The sequence below is a fragment of the Photinus pyralis genome, unplaced genomic scaffold (assembly GCF_008802855.1).
Source record: "Photinus pyralis isolate 1611_PpyrPB1 unplaced genomic scaffold, Ppyr1.3 Ppyr1.4_LG10, whole genome shotgun sequence".
NCBI classification, from domain to species: domain Eukaryota; kingdom Metazoa; phylum Arthropoda; class Insecta; order Coleoptera; family Lampyridae; genus Photinus; species Photinus pyralis.
This window is the reverse complement of record NW_022170250.1, coordinates 3,521,974-3,539,723: the sequence shown is the minus strand read 5'-3', so window position 1 is coordinate 3,539,723 and position 17,750 is coordinate 3,521,974. Positions and strand designations below refer to the sequence as shown.

General features: G+C 45.8%; 5 protein-coding genes across 10 annotated transcripts; 2 read left to right on the top strand and 3 right to left on the bottom strand.

Moving 5' to 3' along the window:
• Window positions 1–752: 752 nt before the first annotated feature.
• LOC116162171 lies at window positions 753–2,566 on the bottom strand. The gene is made up of 5 exons (XM_031475717.1): window positions 2,428–2,566; window positions 2,179–2,381; window positions 1,873–2,135; window positions 1,229–1,531; window positions 753–1,182 (listed from the first exon to the last, which is right to left on the bottom strand). The coding sequence occupies exons 1-5, from the start codon at window positions 2,462–2,464 to the stop codon at window positions 957–959; spliced, it is 1,032 nt and encodes a 343-aa protein (XP_031331577.1). The 5' UTR covers window positions 2,465–2,566; the 3' UTR covers window positions 753–956.
• On the bottom strand, window positions 2,532–4,207 carry LOC116162170 (venom acid phosphatase Acph-1-like). The gene is made up of 5 exons (XM_031475716.1): window positions 3,848–4,207; window positions 3,707–3,805; window positions 3,378–3,614; window positions 3,147–3,332; window positions 2,532–3,101 (listed from the first exon to the last, which is right to left on the bottom strand). The coding sequence occupies exons 1-5, from the start codon at window positions 3,980–3,982 to the stop codon at window positions 2,586–2,588; spliced, it is 1,173 nt and encodes a 390-aa protein (XP_031331576.1). The 5' UTR covers window positions 3,983–4,207; the 3' UTR covers window positions 2,532–2,585.
• A 1,339-nt stretch (window positions 4,208–5,546) lies between these two features.
• On the top strand, window positions 5,547–6,465 carry LOC116160874. The gene is made up of 3 exons (XM_031474016.1): window positions 5,547–5,799; window positions 5,845–6,131; window positions 6,178–6,465. The coding sequence occupies exons 1-3, from the start codon at window positions 5,606–5,608 to the stop codon at window positions 6,411–6,413; spliced, it is 717 nt and encodes a 238-aa protein (XP_031329876.1). The 5' UTR covers window positions 5,547–5,605; the 3' UTR covers window positions 6,414–6,465.
• Window positions 6,466–7,028: 563 nt separating this feature from the next.
• LOC116160872 (osmotic avoidance abnormal protein 3-like) lies at window positions 7,029–11,127 on the bottom strand. Of its 5 annotated transcripts, none has more exons than XM_031474013.1 (12): window positions 10,394–10,795; window positions 10,221–10,320; window positions 10,020–10,169; window positions 9,763–9,977; window positions 8,684–9,715; window positions 8,515–8,641; window positions 8,307–8,467; window positions 8,152–8,252; window positions 7,786–7,859; window positions 7,621–7,738; window positions 7,468–7,563; window positions 7,029–7,249 (listed from the first exon to the last, which is right to left on the bottom strand). In XM_031474013.1, exons 2-12 carry the CDS (start codon window positions 10,293–10,295, stop codon window positions 7,140–7,142), a joined length of 2,259 nt encoding a protein of 752 aa, XP_031329873.1. In that variant the 5' UTR covers window positions 10,296–10,320; window positions 10,394–10,795; the 3' UTR covers window positions 7,029–7,139. The 5 variants fall into 5 exon arrangements, 3 of the variants coding, with proteins under 3 accessions (XP_031329873.1, XP_031329871.1, XP_031329874.1); XM_031474011.1 differs by lacking the exon at window positions 10,394–10,795 and adding an exon at window positions 10,892–11,123 and having other exon boundaries at window positions 7,030–7,249; XR_004143339.1 differs by lacking the exons at window positions 7,029–7,249; window positions 7,468–7,563; window positions 10,394–10,795 and adding an exon at window positions 10,892–11,125 and having other exon boundaries at window positions 7,665–7,738; window positions 7,786–8,075.
• A 607-nt stretch (window positions 11,128–11,734) lies between these two features.
• Window positions 11,735–17,075, top strand: LOC116160871 (AP-3 complex subunit delta). 2 transcript variants are annotated; one of them, XM_031474010.1, is made up of 13 exons: window positions 11,736–12,090; window positions 12,141–12,236; window positions 12,285–12,413; window positions 13,512–13,652; window positions 13,699–13,968; window positions 14,119–14,192; window positions 14,244–14,392; window positions 14,494–15,013; window positions 15,064–15,341; window positions 15,393–15,546; window positions 16,014–16,164; window positions 16,213–16,574; window positions 16,621–16,837. In XM_031474010.1, the coding sequence occupies exons 1-13, from the start codon at window positions 11,995–11,997 to the stop codon at window positions 16,835–16,837; spliced, it is 2,637 nt and encodes an 878-aa protein (XP_031329870.1). In that variant the 5' UTR covers window positions 11,736–11,994. The 2 variants fall into 2 exon arrangements, with proteins under 2 accessions (XP_031329869.1, XP_031329870.1); XM_031474009.1 differs by having other exon boundaries at window positions 11,735–12,090; window positions 15,064–15,546; window positions 16,621–17,075.
• The last annotated feature ends 675 nt before the right edge of the window (window positions 17,076–17,750 follow it).

Here is a 17,750-nt window from a genome sequence, read left to right as displayed (position 1 = left end):
TAGAATCCAAAAACCCAATAAAAAATTGGGGTTGCTATTTAAAATAACGAAGTTACTATCTACTTCCGGTGTTTCCGGAAGTGCGGCCATTTGGAAAGTATTTTACATCGATTCGGCCTTCAGCGTAACTCCTAAGTACAAATTTTCAAAAACCTACCTATTTTACTTTCCCAGAAACGTTTAACTAAAGCTCCGAAAAAAACACCCTGTACAGGGTGTTGCATTCAAAAAATACCAACATTGGGTCAAATCTCAGAAACTGTGGTCCAAAATTTAGTTGAGTACGCCACTGGATTCTACCTAAAAATATCTAAAAGAAACAGTTTTTACAATTTTTTTTATCTTTCATGAGTAGTAAGATATGATAACATCTCAAAAAGTCAAAAACAAAAGTAGCTACATTGATTCTGTATACTTAATTTATCTCCCAAGTAAAATCTCTCAACAAATCAGGTTTAATATTGACACTCAAATTCTTCGACTTCTTTAGAGTTCTACGGAAGCGAATAATCTGAAAATACACGTTAAGCTTGGAAATAGACTAAGATATCAGTACTCGAATTCGCAATAAAAGACGTTGAAACAAAAGAATGTAAATTGATAACCATATATGGATCTTTTCGCAAAATGGCGGCCGGAAGTAACGAAGCTGATTACGACCACGATGTCAAATGCGGCAACAAGGCTCTGAAAATATTTGCTGAGCAGCGAGAGGTGGTGACTTTTCTGGAGGGTGGCAAGGAATTATCCTACATTTTGACTTTGGTTTTATTGAAACACGTTTTACAGCTGTTAACACAGAAAAGGCGCACGGATGACAGGATCTCGTTTCTAAAACAACCACCTCCATTTTTGAACCCTCATTAAAAGACAGCTCTCTATTTTACTTTGTGCCTAAAACTATACGTTTTTTGTTTAAATCCATTGCCATCGTTTCGCGTGCGTTAATAGTCAATTCAGTAAACTTTAAGCTGATGCTTCTCATCAAAACCCGCGGAGTGTCCGGCGTTGCGGACGATGAAGCTCGATCCGTCGTAGTGCATGCGCCGTTCGCCTCTGCGCACGAACAAGTGACGCGTCTGTCCCAGTGAGCCGGTGCAGTGCAGGAATGGAGAACTCACCGATGCGGAGCCGTTCGTCGGCGAGGTGCGGAGGGAGAACTTGTTACTGTTGCGCCCAATTCTGCGAAGACTCGGTGAGAGTGTGCCCGAGGACGCTCGCAACTTACCGAACCAGTCCGTCCGACGTTTGCGAGATTCGAATGTTGTTGATGATCCAGTTTTCCGTCCCGTCCTCGGCTACCCAAAAGTTTGAGCCGTGCAAGACGGTGAAGGCGTCACTGATGTTTTGGGAGCCGTAGGCGGAGGTGTCCAAGTGCGGACTGTCGCTGTAGAAGACGTTCACCGAGAAATCTTGGCTCAAGTCCGAAAATGTGTCGGTGGTGGTGCGCGTACCGGCCGAATCGACCAGGTACACCAAGGCGCACTGATCACTGGTGAAGCTGACACCTTTGTACCACATCTTCGCGTACCTAAACGCTCAATTAATCGAAAGGTAGAATTAAAGTCACTAAATATAGAAAGTACCGCAATCCATTGGGGTCGTGTGTTAGAGAGAGAACGCATGATTTTTGCCCAAAAATGGCGGAAGTTACAAGATTCTAGTAACTTTAATGTTAGGGATTGTTCCACCTGTTTGGAGATATCTGTATATATTTTTATAAAACATGACAGTACTATGAAGTTAGGTTATAAAAAATGACAGCTATTCCGATTTTATTTGTCATTTTTTTTAAGTTGGCAGCAAAAAATGGCGGATGATTGCGGTACTTTCTATACCTAGTGACTTTAGGTAGAATCGCCACAAACTCACTTGTTGTTGCCGCCGGAGTCGTGAGCCAAAATCTCGACACGCGACCCGTACTGGTAGACGCGCCCGTTTGGATGCAAAAGAGCTGCGGAACTTCCGGTGGGACTCAAAGCTAGCACGATGCCGCTCTTGTAATTCATGACGCGCACGGCTTTCTCCAGTGAAATGTCGACGCGGATGCGGTCGTGCAGACGTAGCGAAATGATGCCTTGGGACGAAATCGTGCAGTTGCTTCCAAACGAGCCCTCCTCGTGCCAGATATCAGCCTAAAATCACCCCGTGAGCCTAGGCCACGGCCGAAACACTCACCGAGTAATCGTCCACGTAGCACGACTTCAGTCTGGGAAGCCACGGTACGCCCTCGTAGGGTTTCAAATCGCGAATACTCAAAGTCTCCTCGCTCAAATACGAGTTGGTCGTGTACAGGCTACGGCTGCGCAACTTTTTGGCTTCCTTGCGCTGCTGCGAATCCGCCGATTTGGGTTTTTGCGTCGAGTTGTCGGTGAAGGTAACTGGAATTGCCGATTTCGGATATGGGGAAAATCAAGGATCGCTTACCCTTTCGACGATAAACTCTTCCGGTGCCTTTCTCCATTTTCTCTTTGACTTTTCTGAAAATTCAATTGTTTTCCGTGGAGCTCTACGCAATTTGTAAAAGGCCATTGTATGAACAAATTTATTAGTAGGTAGTAATTATTGTTAATGTATAAAAAATCTTAAGGTCCGCGGAGAGTCGGCGGAATGTAGCCCGCATCGGCGATCTTGCACTCTTCGTCCCAGTCGTCGGGGACGACCTCCTTGGTCAGCTCGATCAGCTTCGGTAGCGGGCAGAATGTTTCGCAACCGGGGATCGTCAGACGATGGGGCTCGTCCCAAACGTTGGTGGAGTTGCGCAAAAATATCTCGACCCCGTACTCGTCGCGCGTTCCGTTATGGGAAAGTTCGAAGAGCACGTTAATGGCGAACCCCGGCAGTTGCGGCTCCCAGATTTGCAACGCGCTGAGCAGGTTGACGATGGTCGAGTCGTGCCCGATGAAAAGAGAGGCCTTCCGTTTACCGCCGGAAGTGGCGGCGGTCCAGTCCGCGATTAGCTTCTTCACCAGGACTCCGCCTTTGAGACGGTTCAGGTTGTTGTTGTAAGCGTTGAGCACGTAACTGAAGACGGTCGCGTTCAGCATTCGTTTTGGGTAAAATTCCGCCGTCCACGGGGGCAGTTTCAAACCGAAAGCCTCCTACAATGACAGCTTCAGTTGGAAACTTTAAGCCTTCGTGCTTACCTCCGACATTAACGTGGTGAATATGTCCTGAACATCTTCGAAGTCTTTTACTCGCTTTCCCGTGTGCTTGGTGAGATCTGCGAAGAGAGTTTGGGACGCCCTCAGCCTGTTCGATATTTCGGTTGTATTAATTACACGCTGCAACTCTTTGTGGTACTTTGGACATGGGCGTCTCACTAGCAGAAGCTGAAACAGAGGGTGCCAGTGAGCGATTACGTTTAGTGCTCTTACATCATCCTGGTTTAACGGTTCCGAGTAGCTCGGTATGGGTTGCCAGTCCAGTGCTCCCCACTTTTGAGCTGCATTGGGAGGCCAGAGTCCCGCGTTTATGCATTGAGCCGAAACTTTGGTGCGGTCGACGTCAGTGGTTTGGACGTAGTACTCGCTTGGTGTGTAATGGTCACCTAGGAAGGCGCCATACCGATTCCTGAGGTACTTCCCGTGCTCATAGAGTTGCTGTTTTCCTTCCTGAAACAGTTGGCTATTTCAACTGACTATAACAAGGATTATAAAAATCGATAAAAAAATACCGAGCGTTCCTATTTGCTACGGCTTCTTACATTAGTAATCTGCCCCCACCCGACCGGATACAGGTCATCGTTGATGTATGGATCGTTCGGATAAGTATCGGCGGGTGTGCGTATTCCGTGCCTGAAAATCTGCGCAAAAAAAATCAGAAAATTACAAAATTCGCAACTTACGATGTGAACCAATTTCAACGTCTTCCCATTGCTGATGGCGGCATTTTCACCCGCGTAAATAATCAGGGCGACAACTCCGATCATTAGCGCGACAACGACGTGCCATTTCATCGGCAACATTTTTAAGTCTATCATTGAACACTTAAAGGTAAAATTAGATGCCGACGCGTAAAAGGATATGGGAACCTTGAAACAATTTTTAAACTGGTATTCGGTATTAGCCTGATGATTTAATATAAGCTTTGACCTTCGACGCGCGGTTTCTCTGTTCTAATTTTTACAGAAAATTTCGTGTTAATTTTTCCCGGTTCGTGCGACAATGTTAAAAGTTCTATTTTGGACGCGTTGTGGTGGGGAAAAATTTAACATACGGTATATGCTATATGATAACACGATAATAACTGATTAGAAGTCAATATAAATTTTGCTATTATGGAAACAAGATTACTTAATCGTATCAGGAACTACGAACTACTCAACCAACAATTGGGGTATGCAGTTTCTTGCCATCACGAGACCCATACCTAAGGTCAGGGAAAAAAAGGAAAAGTATCATAAAGGTCTTCGTTTATTGGGGAAGTATTCCATATCCCCCCCGGTGGTACGTTCGCCCTTAGAACATTCGGCCCTTAAGATTTTCCTTAAATTATGGTGCAAAGGCTCTAAACGTTTTGGGGAAGAATCTAGAACCGGGGGGCATGGAATACCCCCCAGGAAAAAGGGTAAAGATTCGATTTTCCATCACAATAAGATCTTCGTTTACTGGGAGAATACCTCCCAGACCCCCCGGAGGTTCCACCACCCTCAAACCGTTTATCCCTTAATATTTTTCTAAAATTATGGTGTCAATACTAAAGGCTCGAAACGTTTTCGGGAAGAATCTAGAACCAGAGGCTCTATGGGGAGGAAAAAAAGATTCGATTTCCATTTCTCAACAACCATCACAAAGATCTTCGTTTCCTTGGGGGGTATTCCATACCCCCCAGACCCCCCGGAGGTACCATCACCCTCAAACCGTTTAGCGCTTAATATTTTTCTAAAATTATGGTGTAAGTACTCAAGGTCTAAACGTTTTAAAGAAGAATTTGAACCGAGGAGTCTGGGGAATATGCAATAACCACCAGGAAAAAAAGGGAAAGATTCGATTTTCATTTCTAAAGTATCATAAAGATTTTCGTTGACTGGGGAAATATTCCTTATCCTCCAACCCCCCCCCTTCTCCAGGTTCGTTCGTCCTTAAAACGTGCAGCCCTTAAGATTTTCATAAAATTATGGTGTAAGTGCAAATATTCTAGAAACGGGAGGGTCTGGGGAGTATAGAATACCTCCCATGAAAAAAGAATTCTTTTCAGAAGAAGATTCAATTTTCAATTTTTCTCAACAACCATCACAAAGACCTTTCTTTACTGGAGGGTATTCCAGACCCCCAAGTGGAACGTTCATCTTAAGGTTTTCCTTAAATTATGGTGCAAGTGCAAAGGCTCTAAACGTTTTAGGGAAGAATCTAGAAGAGAACGGGGACTGGGGTTATTTTATGCCCCCCCCCCCCCCCCCCCAAATATTGATTTTCATTTCTACACAAGGTATTGAATACTGGTCCAACCCCTGGCTCAATGACACTACTCATGTGTATGGAAACTTATGGAGTACTTTGATTAGAACTGTGTAGTTCTAATGAACAATAATCGAATAGTTCATCTCAATTATTGTAGTTCTAAAAATCGACCTACATTTAAGCAAGAATATAACAAAATCTCGATGTTGTTTCTGGTGTTGCTTTGTTGTATAATTTGCATCGTCGAGTCATGCTATCCCTCTTGCGTGGAAACCTACAACCTAACCGTGCAGATGTGTGGAAATTCTCCGTCGATATCCACCAAAGCAGTCGTAACAACTCGAGGCTCAAATCTTTCCCTGGTCTGCGGGGGGCACGAGAACACTGCATGGACCAGGTAAATAACAGTCTCTTAATGAGTACCGTACCTTTTTCATTGCAGACTCGGGAGTACCATAGCAAAACACCGCCTAACTTTCAACCCGGTACGTTTAAAACACCAAGGGGACTATCTCTGCACAAGCGACGACTCAAATTGTACTCTCTCGGTGCACATCGTAATACTACCCCACAAAATTTCCTCGCGCCTCAAAAGGAAAGTGTTCAATTACATTTATCCGGCGAAACACAAGCGGTCCGTCGACTCCGAGTCTTCCGAAAGTGATTCGTCCACCTTCTTACTTACCGGTGCAAATTCCGAGTTGAGTTACGGCGACTTCTGGATAGTAGGTAATGGCTCGACTAGTAATGTTACTCGTTCATCGTATCATTTCAGTCTTCGTAATCTTCCTCGTTGGAATAGCGTTCGCCGTAGCGTTCTGCATACTGAAACGTTACTGGTGGACTCCTAACGGACGGTGTCGCCAACAGCCCGTCAGAGATCAGCCCGAATTGGTAGAGCTCGCACGGGTGGTGCCGGAGGAGCGCCCCCCTCCTTACATTGTGCCCGCCGAGGATCTACCACCGTCGTATGAGCAAGCTGTTTATAATAAGCATCCCGTTGGACTGTGATAAGATTTCCAAGTATTCCGCATTTTGTATTCAAATAAAGTTCAAAATAATGCGCTGTGTCCTTCAGTGGTAGTTATTGGAACTACCAATGATATTGCGCATGTGGGCGGAGTTATGGGTGACGCGAGGTGACGTCACCCGCAACTTTTTATGATAATTAAATATTTCTGCCTGGATCCTGGAAGTACCTGTTTAAATAATCTGGAAGAGTTTTTTAGTCCCTTCTGGAGCTTTTTCTATATCATACAGTTTACAGGAATTTTGTGTTGGTTTTCGGAACCTCTTATTTTAGTGCATTTCCACAAAAATAAAAAAATAGTATCCGTCCCTACGTCTCTGTCACTACTAGATTTTTGTCTTAAGAGCTATTGTGCTACTTTTTTCGCTATTTGGTTCGTTATGGTGTCGAGACTTACACGAAGCAAGGATTTTTTTCTGTGCAGCTTATGAAAAAAGCCTAACGCTACATTTGGTCCTTCCAGTCGGATGCCGCATAACTATTATTGCGCATGCCCCAACTCACATTTGTTATTTGTGAGCCAATCCTTCTGAAATGTTAGGGTGGGATTCTTTTTATAAACTGAAATTGAAGTAGCACTGACTCAGTAAATATTTAGAATAGAACTTTATTGAAACCGAATAAAAATATAAATTCTTTCGAGATATAATTTATAGCAAATTTAATAAATATCACTCAAACACTCGATTATGTTATAAAAATAGCAATTACATCCAGGGTAGAATTAAGTTGGTGTTTTTACGCCGCTTTTCAATTAGGGGCAGCGCTTCCAGTCGTAAAGGTCGTCGATTACTTGTGTCCATTCCCAACGCGTTTCCTGTAAAAGTTCCTCAAATTTACAAATTGAGCCTTCACCCATAGACGCCAACGGTGGTCCACCGTACACTCTTAGGACCGGTGCACATGAGCTGCAAAGTAATTGGGACGCCGAAATTGTTTTCAGTCGGAAATTTACTCCCAACGTCCCGATTACTTTACAGCTCATGTGCCCCCGGGTCCTGCCCCTGCGTACAGGGTATGGTTCCGAATACCTACCATTTAACCAGTTGCTGTGGGGAAAGGAAAATGTGCTCATAATGGTCGGAGAGTGGACCCCCTCGCTCGATCTGGGCTTGGTCTTGTTCGCGAAATCTGGAAAATCGATCGAGCCTTTGGAAAATGTTAGCTCCCGACTACAACTCGACCTACCTCTCCAAGTCGTAAAGACCGACGATTCCAACCTGGACGACTGATTCAGCAGTTCAGTGGCACGTCTTGGCTTGAAGTAGCTACCGATAATGTCCTCGTTATCTACTTTGTCCGACTTCTAAAAAGTTGAACGGTTAATCGGTTCGCGTCCGGCGGTACCCGTACCTGACTGTTGTCGTCTGGCGGCGTCGACGGGTTACTGCTTTTGGACGAATTAGCTGACGGTTCGCGATTTTGGCCTTTGTGCGGCATGGAACAAACACGTGCATCAAATTTTTGTCTTTCTCTCTCTTTCTTTTTTGAAAAATATTAAAACCATCCGGACGATTCACTCGACTATAGACGCTTTAAAAATGTGTTCACCTGCATTAAATAATTTTGCATTGAATCGTCCGTTAGCGATTCTGCATCGCTTTCAAGTCGGGCCGGTGCTGTTAGGCTGTCGTGTATACGACCTATAAGTATTTACGAGGTCAGCCAAAAAAGTTGGGCGATCCCCCTAGCATCGAACAATTTAAAAAAAATATTTACCGGGTGGAGGCAGTTTCGTCCTATGCACCACTAAGTTTGGCAATTTGTACTTTTGCGAGTCTTCGATCCAAATCGCTTGCTCCTTGATCGCCTCCAGATCCCTGAAAGGAGAATCAACGTGAGAAATGCGTACGGAAATCGCTCGGCTCACTTGCTTGTAGTTGCACTCGTTCTTCAACGTCCCACTCAACTTCTCGGTGATTTGCGACAGCAGCTTCGTGTTGCGGTTCAGTTTCCTGATGGTTTCCAGGTAATCGTTTCGCTCCACTTGGAACTCGCTTTGGATATCGCCGATTTCCTTCTCGAGCGATTTAACCTAAACAAAACCGGTCACCCAGTCCTCCACGGGGTACCACAACTCACCTTGTGCCGATATTTCCTCAGCGCGTCGGTCTTCACCTTCAATTCCTGACTGATGTCCATATACTGACTCTGCAGCAGCTCTCTGTCTTCGTTCATGTCGATCTTGGCCAAAACGTGTGCAATTGCGCTAAAAGTAAATTGTCAGGGGAACCCTCAAACACCAACGAACCTTAGCCGTTTCTCGGAGGCCTGCTTTTTACGCTTCCTCCTCTCGGACAGCTCCTTGTCGTCCGCCTTTTCGCCGCCAATCATCGACGCCTTTAGCGCCTCGATCCGCTGCAAGATTTCCTCCTTCGACGTGCTCTTCTGCCTCTTCTCCTCCATCTCGCTGTTCAGCTGCTCGATGTGCAGCTGATACTCGGTCTTGATCCCCTCGATTTGCTTCAAGATCTTCTCTTTCTCGCTCTTCTCGTTCTCGTGCAGGTTCTTCAGTTTCTTCATCTCCTCCTGGAATTCCTGAATGAGTAGGTCGCGCTTGGTGTGCGCGGGAAGCTTGGCGAGCTCGAATTGGGCCTCGTCGGAGATGTCCTCGATTTTTAGCGGGGAGCCGAGGCGGCGGTCCTCGAGCAGGTTGCGCAGCCTCGAGATCTCCTCCTGGTACTGGCGGAGCATGGCGTCCTTGGGGTCCTCGTTGATTCGAGGTTTGTTGTGAATGTTTTTCGCGCGGTTCGCGTAGCGGAGCGTCGAGAGGGTTTCGTCGTAGTCGCGGCTCGCCGGGCTGATGCAGGCGATCATCAGTGTGCGGGTGTTGCCGCCGAGGGAGTCTTGGAGGAGGCGGGTGAGTTTTGAGTCCCGGTACGGGATGTGCTTGGCTTTTCCGTCGACGAGCGCGGAGATGACGTTTCCGAGCGCGCTCAGCGAGAGATTGATTTTCGTCGCTTCCTTCAGGCGGTCGCCGGTCGCGCCGGTTTTCGCCTGGCGCTCGGAGCCGGCCAAGTCCACCAGGTTCAGTTTGCCTTTTCTTATCGTTTCGTTATCGTTGGAGATTTGCTCGATGCTGATCGTGAAGATGCTGTGCGAGCGCGAGCTCACCTGGTTCATGAGCGTAGCGCCGATCATTCGGTTTTTTGAACCGAAGTTCAGCATCTCCTCGCACTCTGCGATGTTGTGGACTGGATGGATCGTCAAACCGGGCACGGTCACTCCTTCGTTTGGAACTTCTTTTAAATTGAGAGCGCTCTCGTTGGGAAGCAATAAGTCTCTGCAGATCATGGGTTATGAAAGCGATCGCCAGAGTTAATTGCTTACCTTATTTGCTCGTTGTAGATCTCCAGGTAGCTGGCCAACGCCAAATACTTGACGCCTGACGTCACCGATATGGCTTCAAAAATGTGTTCAAAGGCGCGCGAAATGATACCCTTCTCCGGAGGATTCATACTCTTGCAACCCTCCATGCTGAACGACTTACCACAACCGGTCTGTCCGTACACAAAGATCGTACTGTTGTACCCCTCGAGCACGCTCTACGAAATCAATCAGTCTCATCTCGTGGACACCGTACCTACCTCGATCAGTGGATAGCAGATGTCATTGTAGATTGTTTCGGTGTAGGACTCCTGGTCGTAGACCGAATCGAAGGTGAACTGCTTCGGAAATGATGGTCCCTCGTTTGGGTCCCAAATTTCGGTCATGCAATTCTTCATTTGTATGATGCACTGCGGGGGGAAACTCTGATTACCGCGAGGTTTTTTTTGAGGGGAGTTTACCTTGCATTTTAATTCGATTTCCCTTTTGTTCATTGGCCGACATCGTACGATAACTTTTACGTTCTCAGCCATCATTCGATAGATCGGGTCATGTTGCTATCTAAAAAACAAAGTATGTCATTCGGGTGACAAATGGGTTACTGGGAAAAATGTAGGTATTGATATTCAATTACGTTTCGATTGATTCCTAAAAGTAATACGTGTCAATAGCTCATTTTCGACGTGGCCAGCAGATCTCCCCGGAAAAGGGCCCCCTTAACAGTTGAATGAATCGGGACTTCGTGGAAGAAAAGAGGACAAGGTTAAGGGGCCGTTTTCGTACACAAATAAGCATAAGATAAGTTATTGATTGCGTTCCATGAACTTGAATTTTGCCGTAGCTATGGGAACTAGACATTACAACACTAATTACATTTGCATAGTACATAAATTAGCCATGACCAATTAGAACTTTCCACTTTCATTCGGCCCCAAGGAGTTTTCAAAACGATCACTTTGAAAGAACTGACATGATCGTTTTAGGGTAAACGCTCTCAAATAATTTATGATGCGCGCTTTATTCAGTTCGCGTGATAGATAGACGATCGCCGGCACGAATGCCCATCTCTTGACCCCCCCGGCATTTCGAAATTATTAATTTCCAATCAAAAAATCCCCCTTTATCTACTCACCAATTCCCAAAATGCGGGCGGCGCGAATTTGCACAACGCTCGAGTCTGTACGCGAAAAAAATCATCGCGGCCACCCTTCGAGAACCCACACGAACTGACCACTGGCTATTTTTGACCTAACTCTCTCTATTGTCTTGCGCCTTAAACTCTTTGTCATCATTTCTGAATGCGTGACCACATCGATTCAAATTAGTTGGACGGCATGCAATTTGAATTTCCCGCCCGAAGCTCGCCAATAAAAGACTAAGGTCGTAGAGTCGCGGTCTTAAAACGATTTATTAAAGGTCGCAGAGTAATCGTAAAATTTTAATGGCACATCAATCGTGCAATTAATGATTATTTTAATGACTTCACATACGCCACTGTATTCGGCAGTTAATCGCCTGTTAGTTGAACCAGAACTCTTTGTCCATTTTTCTTGATTATGGCATTATCTTCCAGAGGTCTACCAAATCTAGCAGACTCCTTTATACGTTTTTCGTGCTTTCTTCTAAAAAAACGTCCAGAAAGTTCTCGAAATCTGCACTTTTCAGAGTAACTTTCTCTAGTATGTTAGATCTTAGGACTTGGAGCTTTTTTAAAACACTCCAACGCCCCCCCCGGTGCTTTTATGTTGATTTTTTCCGGCGGCGGAGAGAGATTAGAGGTAAAGGTTCAAAATCAAAAGCCTTTCCAGAGGTTTCAGAGCACCCCGAGGTGTTGGCCTTTTTCCAGAGCCTTTAGTGATTTACTCTAAATACAGAAACCGCTCTGGAAAAGCAGTAGGGCGACAAGTGCATTCCTTTCTTCGTACAAAAATGGCCGTCAATCTTCGTCCATTTTCGGCTCCAATCGCCACGTGACACCGCCCCCACAGCTGTTCGAGCATGCGACGCCACTGGTTTCGGTAATTTAAACGTGGCCGTTTTGGGTTTTAATTCCTCAAAAAAGCTACTTATCGGTCAAACAAAACAATGGGTAACGATTTAACTGTGATAGTAAAATAGGCGCGTTTTTTTTATTTCGGCTGGGCCCCCCTCCCCGTTCGCGTGAAAGACTGCAATCGATGTTTAGTGTTAGGTACCTACCCCCTTGCCATATTAATTGATGTTTAAAGCTGAAAAATGGCTTTGAAGAAGGTGAAAGGCAACTTCGAACGCATGTTCGATAAAAACCTCACGGATCTCGTGCGAGGGATACGAAACAATAAGGAGAATGAGGTTCGTACATTTCGAGGTTATGTTTATCGACTAAGGGGTGCGAATTGCAGGCGAAGTACATCTCGCAATGCATGGAGGACATAAAGCAGGAGCTGAGGCAGGATAATCTTTCGGTGAAGAGCAACGCGATTGCGAAACTGACTTACGTAGGTATAAAGGGCTCAGATGTTGTTTCTATAAAAGTTTCACTTCAGCTACAAATGCTCGGGTACGACATCTCCTGGGCTGGTTTTAATATAATCGAAGTGATGAGTTCCAATAAGTTCACATTGAAACGCATCGGCTATTTGGCAGCAAGTCAATCTTTTCATTGCGATTCGGAGGTAAAGTGGTTACAGGGGCGAATTAACTTAGCTCCCACCCCCCAACCCACCCGTGCATTTTTATGTAACGAATCTAAGTCCATCGCATCTATGGCTCAATAAGTCTTTCTCTCTTATCTCTGCATTTAGAATAATTGTATGCTGGGAGGTATAGAGTCCCCCTTTTTAAGGGGGGTTTTATTGTCACGAGGGAGTTGAAGGCTCAATGCTTTTAAACGATAACGCCACACCGGGGGGTCTGGAATTGACTCAATGCTTTTAAACGATAACGCCACACCGGGGGGTCACCCCCCAGCACGCATAAACCTTAGCAAAAAGGAGGACTCAATAAGTCTTTCTCTCTTACCCTTAGCATTTAGAATAATTGTATGCTGGGGGGTATAATGTCCCCCTTTTTGCTGACAGTAGTGTGTGCTGGGGGGTATTCCATACCCCCCAGTCCCCCCGGTACTGTTTTATTTTCGTGAGGGAGTTGATGGCTCAATGCTTTTAAACGATAACGCCACACCGGGGGGTCTGGGGGGTATGGAATACCCCCCAGCACACACTACTGTCAGCAAAAAGGGGGACTTTATACCCCCCAGCATACAATTATTCTAAATGCTAAGGCTAAGAGAGAAAGACTTATTGAGTCCTCCTTTTTGCTAAGGTTTATGCGTGCTGGGGGGTTTTCCAGACCCCCCGGTGTGGCGTTATCGTTTAAAAGCATTGAGCCATCAACTCCCTCACGAAAATAATACAGTACCGGGGGATTGGAATACCCCCCAGCATGCATAAACCTTAGTAAAAAGGAGGACTCAATAAGTCTTTCTCTCTTACCCTTAGCATTTAGAATAATTGTATGCTGGGGGTTATAGAGTCCCCTTTTTTGCTAACAGTAGTGTGTGGTGGGGGGTATTCCATACCCCTCAGACCTCCGGTACTCTTGAGAGTATTGAGTCTCACCGCTTTTATGAGAGACCGACGGCCTAGGGGGTGTTTTTGAGTCCTCTTATGTGGAGGGTACTACTTGGGACATTTGAATACCCCTTCCCAAACTCTTATGGATAATCCGCCCCTGACTGATGCGCGCCGAACATGCTGACCGTTTGCTTACAGCTCTTAATGTTAACAACGAATATGATACGAAAGGAGCTCAATTCGCAGAATCAGTACGAATCGGGCCTGGCCTTAACCTCGCTGAGTTGCTACATCAGCGCCGACCTGGCGCGTGACTTGTCCAACGATATTCTAACGCTAGTAAGTCGTCGGATCGAGTGGCAAATTCAGCAGTCGTGCTTTTCAGTTAAATTCGACCAAGCCGTACATACGTAAGAAGGCGGTCCTAATGATGTACAAGGTCTTCTTGAAGTACCCCGACGCCTTGCGTCCCGCGTTCCCCCGCCTCAAGGAGAAGCTCGAAGATCCCGATCCGGGCGTGCAGTCGGCGGCGGTTAACGTCGTGTGCGAGCTGGCGCGGAAGAATCCCAAAAACTACCTTAGTCTCGCTCCCGTGTTCTTCAAACTGATGACGACCAGCACCAACAACTGGATGCTGATCAAAATCATTAAGCTGGTGAGTGTGGTCTCGGCGGACGAGCTTCGCATAATCGCCTTTGTTAGTGCGCCTCGTTTACGGGCCACAGCTACGAGTTCGGTCGTAAACTGACCGTGCCTTTGGTGAGCCTGATCGCAAGGTATCTGTGGTTTTGTTTTTCTGTTCTAGTTCGGAGCTTTAACACCCTTAGAACCTCGGCTAGGCAAAAAGTTGATAGAACCCCTAACTAATTTAATCCATAGGTACGTCCGGGCGTAGTTGCGTTCGCCGTCTAATCCTCGCTGTGATTTCAGCACGTCGGCGATGAGTCTCCTGTACGAGTGCATCAATACGGTGATAGCGGTCTTGATTAGTATATCGTCGGGGATGCCCAATCACGCTGCCAGCATACAGCTCTGTGTCCAAAAGTTGAGGATACTGATCGAGGATTCGGATCAAAATTGTAAGTCTGTTTGTCTTTTGTTCTACTCACTGGTGCGAGTTCGCTGATTTCCAAAGGAGATAGGGGCTAAAATACAGGGTCTACGTCTATGATTGTTGCAGTAAAGTACCTGGGGCTGTTGGCCATGTCGAAAATACTCAAGACCCATCCGAAAAGCGTGCAGGCGCACAAAGATCTGATTTTGCAGTGCATGGAGGATAAGGACGAGTCGATACGGTTGCGCGCGCTCGATTTACTCTACGGCATGGTCTCGAAGAAGAACCTCATGGAGATCGTAAAGAAGCTGATGGTCCACATGGATCGCGCCGAGGGCACGATGTACCGCGACGAGCTGCTGAGTAAGATCATCCTGATCTGCTCGCAGAATAATTACCAGTTCATCACCAATTTCGAGTGGTACGTGACGGTGCTCGTCGAGCTGGCGCAGATGGAGTTCGGGTCGAAGCAGGGGCACGTGATCGCCGCGCAGCTGATGGACGTTTCGATACGCGTGCAGGCGATACGTTCGTTTGCCGTCGCCGAAATGGCGCAGTTACTCGAGGTCTACTCGTCGTCTACTCAACTTTCGATAATGCAAGATGTGCTGTACGCCGCCGCTTGGCTCTGTGGCGAGTTCGCTAGGTATGCCCATAGTCTACTGACGATCACTCCGATCTAGCGCTTTATTTTAGCGAGTTGAAGAATGTGGAGCAAACGCTCATGGCGATGTTGCAGTACAAGGCGCTGCCGCAACACATCGAGTCAGTTTTCATTCACAACATTTTGAAACTGTTCGCCCGACTTTTGGAACGGTACGAGACGGAGTGCAAGTACGACGAGATTATCAAGTACTGCGACTTAATCGACGCGAAATTGAGCGAGAGCATCAAGTCGGCCGAACTCGAAGTGCAGGAACGCTCGAGTACCACTTTAATTATCGTCAAAATTGTTAGGGATGCAATTTCGGAAAGTGAGTGCTATAGTTTTTCTGTGGTTTTGATTTATCGCGTTCCCTCTGCAGGAAAGCAGGAGACCAACGGGAAAATTATGGACGACGATTCGTTCGATGAAAAAAAGGGGGACGCACCACTTGCCGCCGAGTTGCTATCGTTGTTTGCGGGTGAACTTAACCCGGTCGCACCCCGCGCCCAAAAGAAGGTTCCCGTTCCCGATGGGTACGTATTTTTCTGGAGTTCGTTTTCAGAATTTAGCTTTGCCAAGGTGAATGAGTGCAGTCACCAACATGAAATACACGCCGCTTGTTATTCACACTGGTGGCGCCACCAGGTGGTCGATTAGGGAACTAATTTCAAGGTCTATTGCCTTTTGCGCGTGTTATTATTTGCCGATCTCGCCGAAAATTACCGAGCGAACCGAAGGCGAGTTCGGCATCACCCTCCCAGAAAATTGTCTACTTTTTTTGAAAAATTAAGTCGCACTTTCCTAATTTTCATTAAAATCGACAGTACTATCGTCTTTTGCGCGAGTTATTAATTTTTTTAATTGAGTGCGTACAAGGTCTCGTGAGAAGATCCGTTTCTTTCCGGCAATTCTCAGCTTATGAGACACACTTGGCAACGCTGTATTTTGTCAATATCCGCTTCTTACTCAAACCAATCTTTGAAAATAAAAATCCATTCAGCTTAGATCTAGACGCCTGGATACACGAGCCGCTTGAAGAGTCCGAATCGGACAGCGACAACATTTACGACGACCATCTCTTCGTTAAACCGGATAAGACTGAATACAAGAGCGAGAAGCACGTCGAGCCGACCGAGGAGGAGCTTCAAAAGGTAAGGGCGAATCAGGTGGGGGGGCGACAACTGAACGTCACTTTGCAGAGTCGCGAGGCGAGAAAGTTGGAGCAGATGAATAATCCGCACTACCTGAAGGGGGCGGCGAAGAAGCGCGACTATGAAAACGTCGAAAGCATCCCAATAAGCGAGCTCGACATTCCGATTAAGCTCGTAACAAGCAGCCATAAGCGATCCGATAAGTACCTGACGAGCGACAAGAAAAAGAAGAAGAAAAAGAAGGCAAAGAAAGAAGAGAGTTCGTCCGACGAAGCCGAGCCGACCGTCGGATCCACGCTGATGGTCAACAAAAACATGGAGCTACCCGAAGGCGCCACGTTATCCGACACCGAAAGCGTCCACGACAACTTGGACGATCCCCATCGCGCCCTGGACATCGATCTGGAAACGTAAGTTGCATGCTCTCGGGGGGCGACTAACAAACGGTGGCTTTAGGGTAACCATGGCGCATGTAGACCAAAAGAAACCGAAGAAGAAGAAGGAGAAGAAAAAGGTGAGCGAGAAGCATCACGCCAGTCACGAGGTCGTAAATTTGCTCGACACCGGCGGTAAGAAGACGAAAAAGACGAAGAAGGAGAAAAAGGGAAAGCTGAAGAAGCCCGGCTACGAGGAGGCGGTCGGCATTTCGACGCCGAGCAAGGAGTTTCAATAATCTAAATCTGTGATTAATCGGATGTTGGGAAAAAGTACCTTTTTCTTACATTACTCTAAATGTTCGTCCACCTTCGAAAGGCACGTTTGGGAGTTTTTATATATTTTTCTATTGTCGCAAATGTGCCTTTTTATTTACTTAAAACAATCCGCTTTCAAGAGAGTTTATGTTAATCCGTTAAGACGAATGTTAAGTTTTACATTTACAATTTTGTGTATGAATAAATAATTACCCTGTACTTTGCATTATCCCCGTCTTGAGATGCGGCAATCTTCAGGCGTTTGCCCTTTTTCGTAGTTCCAGCTCCCCCTCCAGTATTTCTCAGAGAAGTTGAGTGAATTTAGGAAATATCTAAAACCAAAAAGGAAAATTCACAGAGGGAAAATTTCCAGTTGATGCATCACTGACATTTATTTTCACACTTATAACACTTTAGCCAACAATTTTGCTTTCTGTGAAGTAGACGCGAAAAATGGGCGATTTGAAAGTGTATTAATGTATCTGATTCTAAATTAATCGGATTGAAATTGATTTCCATTGTATCGCTGTAGCTTTCAGAAAATTCTGTTGCCAACCAAACCTCTTGCCACTTCTTACCAATATCATTTTCTAAATCGCAAATTTATCTTTTCGGCTCTCCCGATGCAATAGGCGCTTCCTACAAAGCTCTGGATAGGACAGGTAATTATATTGTAAAGTACAGTTGTAACTGGGAATTAGTTTATAATTTACAGTTGTAACTGGCAATTATCCTTGACCGTTACAACTGTAAATTAGTGTAATTCCCAGTTACACTGTAATTTACAAAATAATTTCCTATGTGTCCTATCCAGAGCTTCGTAGCTTCCAGATGGAAGTGGTGTGATATATTTTTATTATTTAAACTCTTGAGTGGTATCCTAGTTTAATCCTA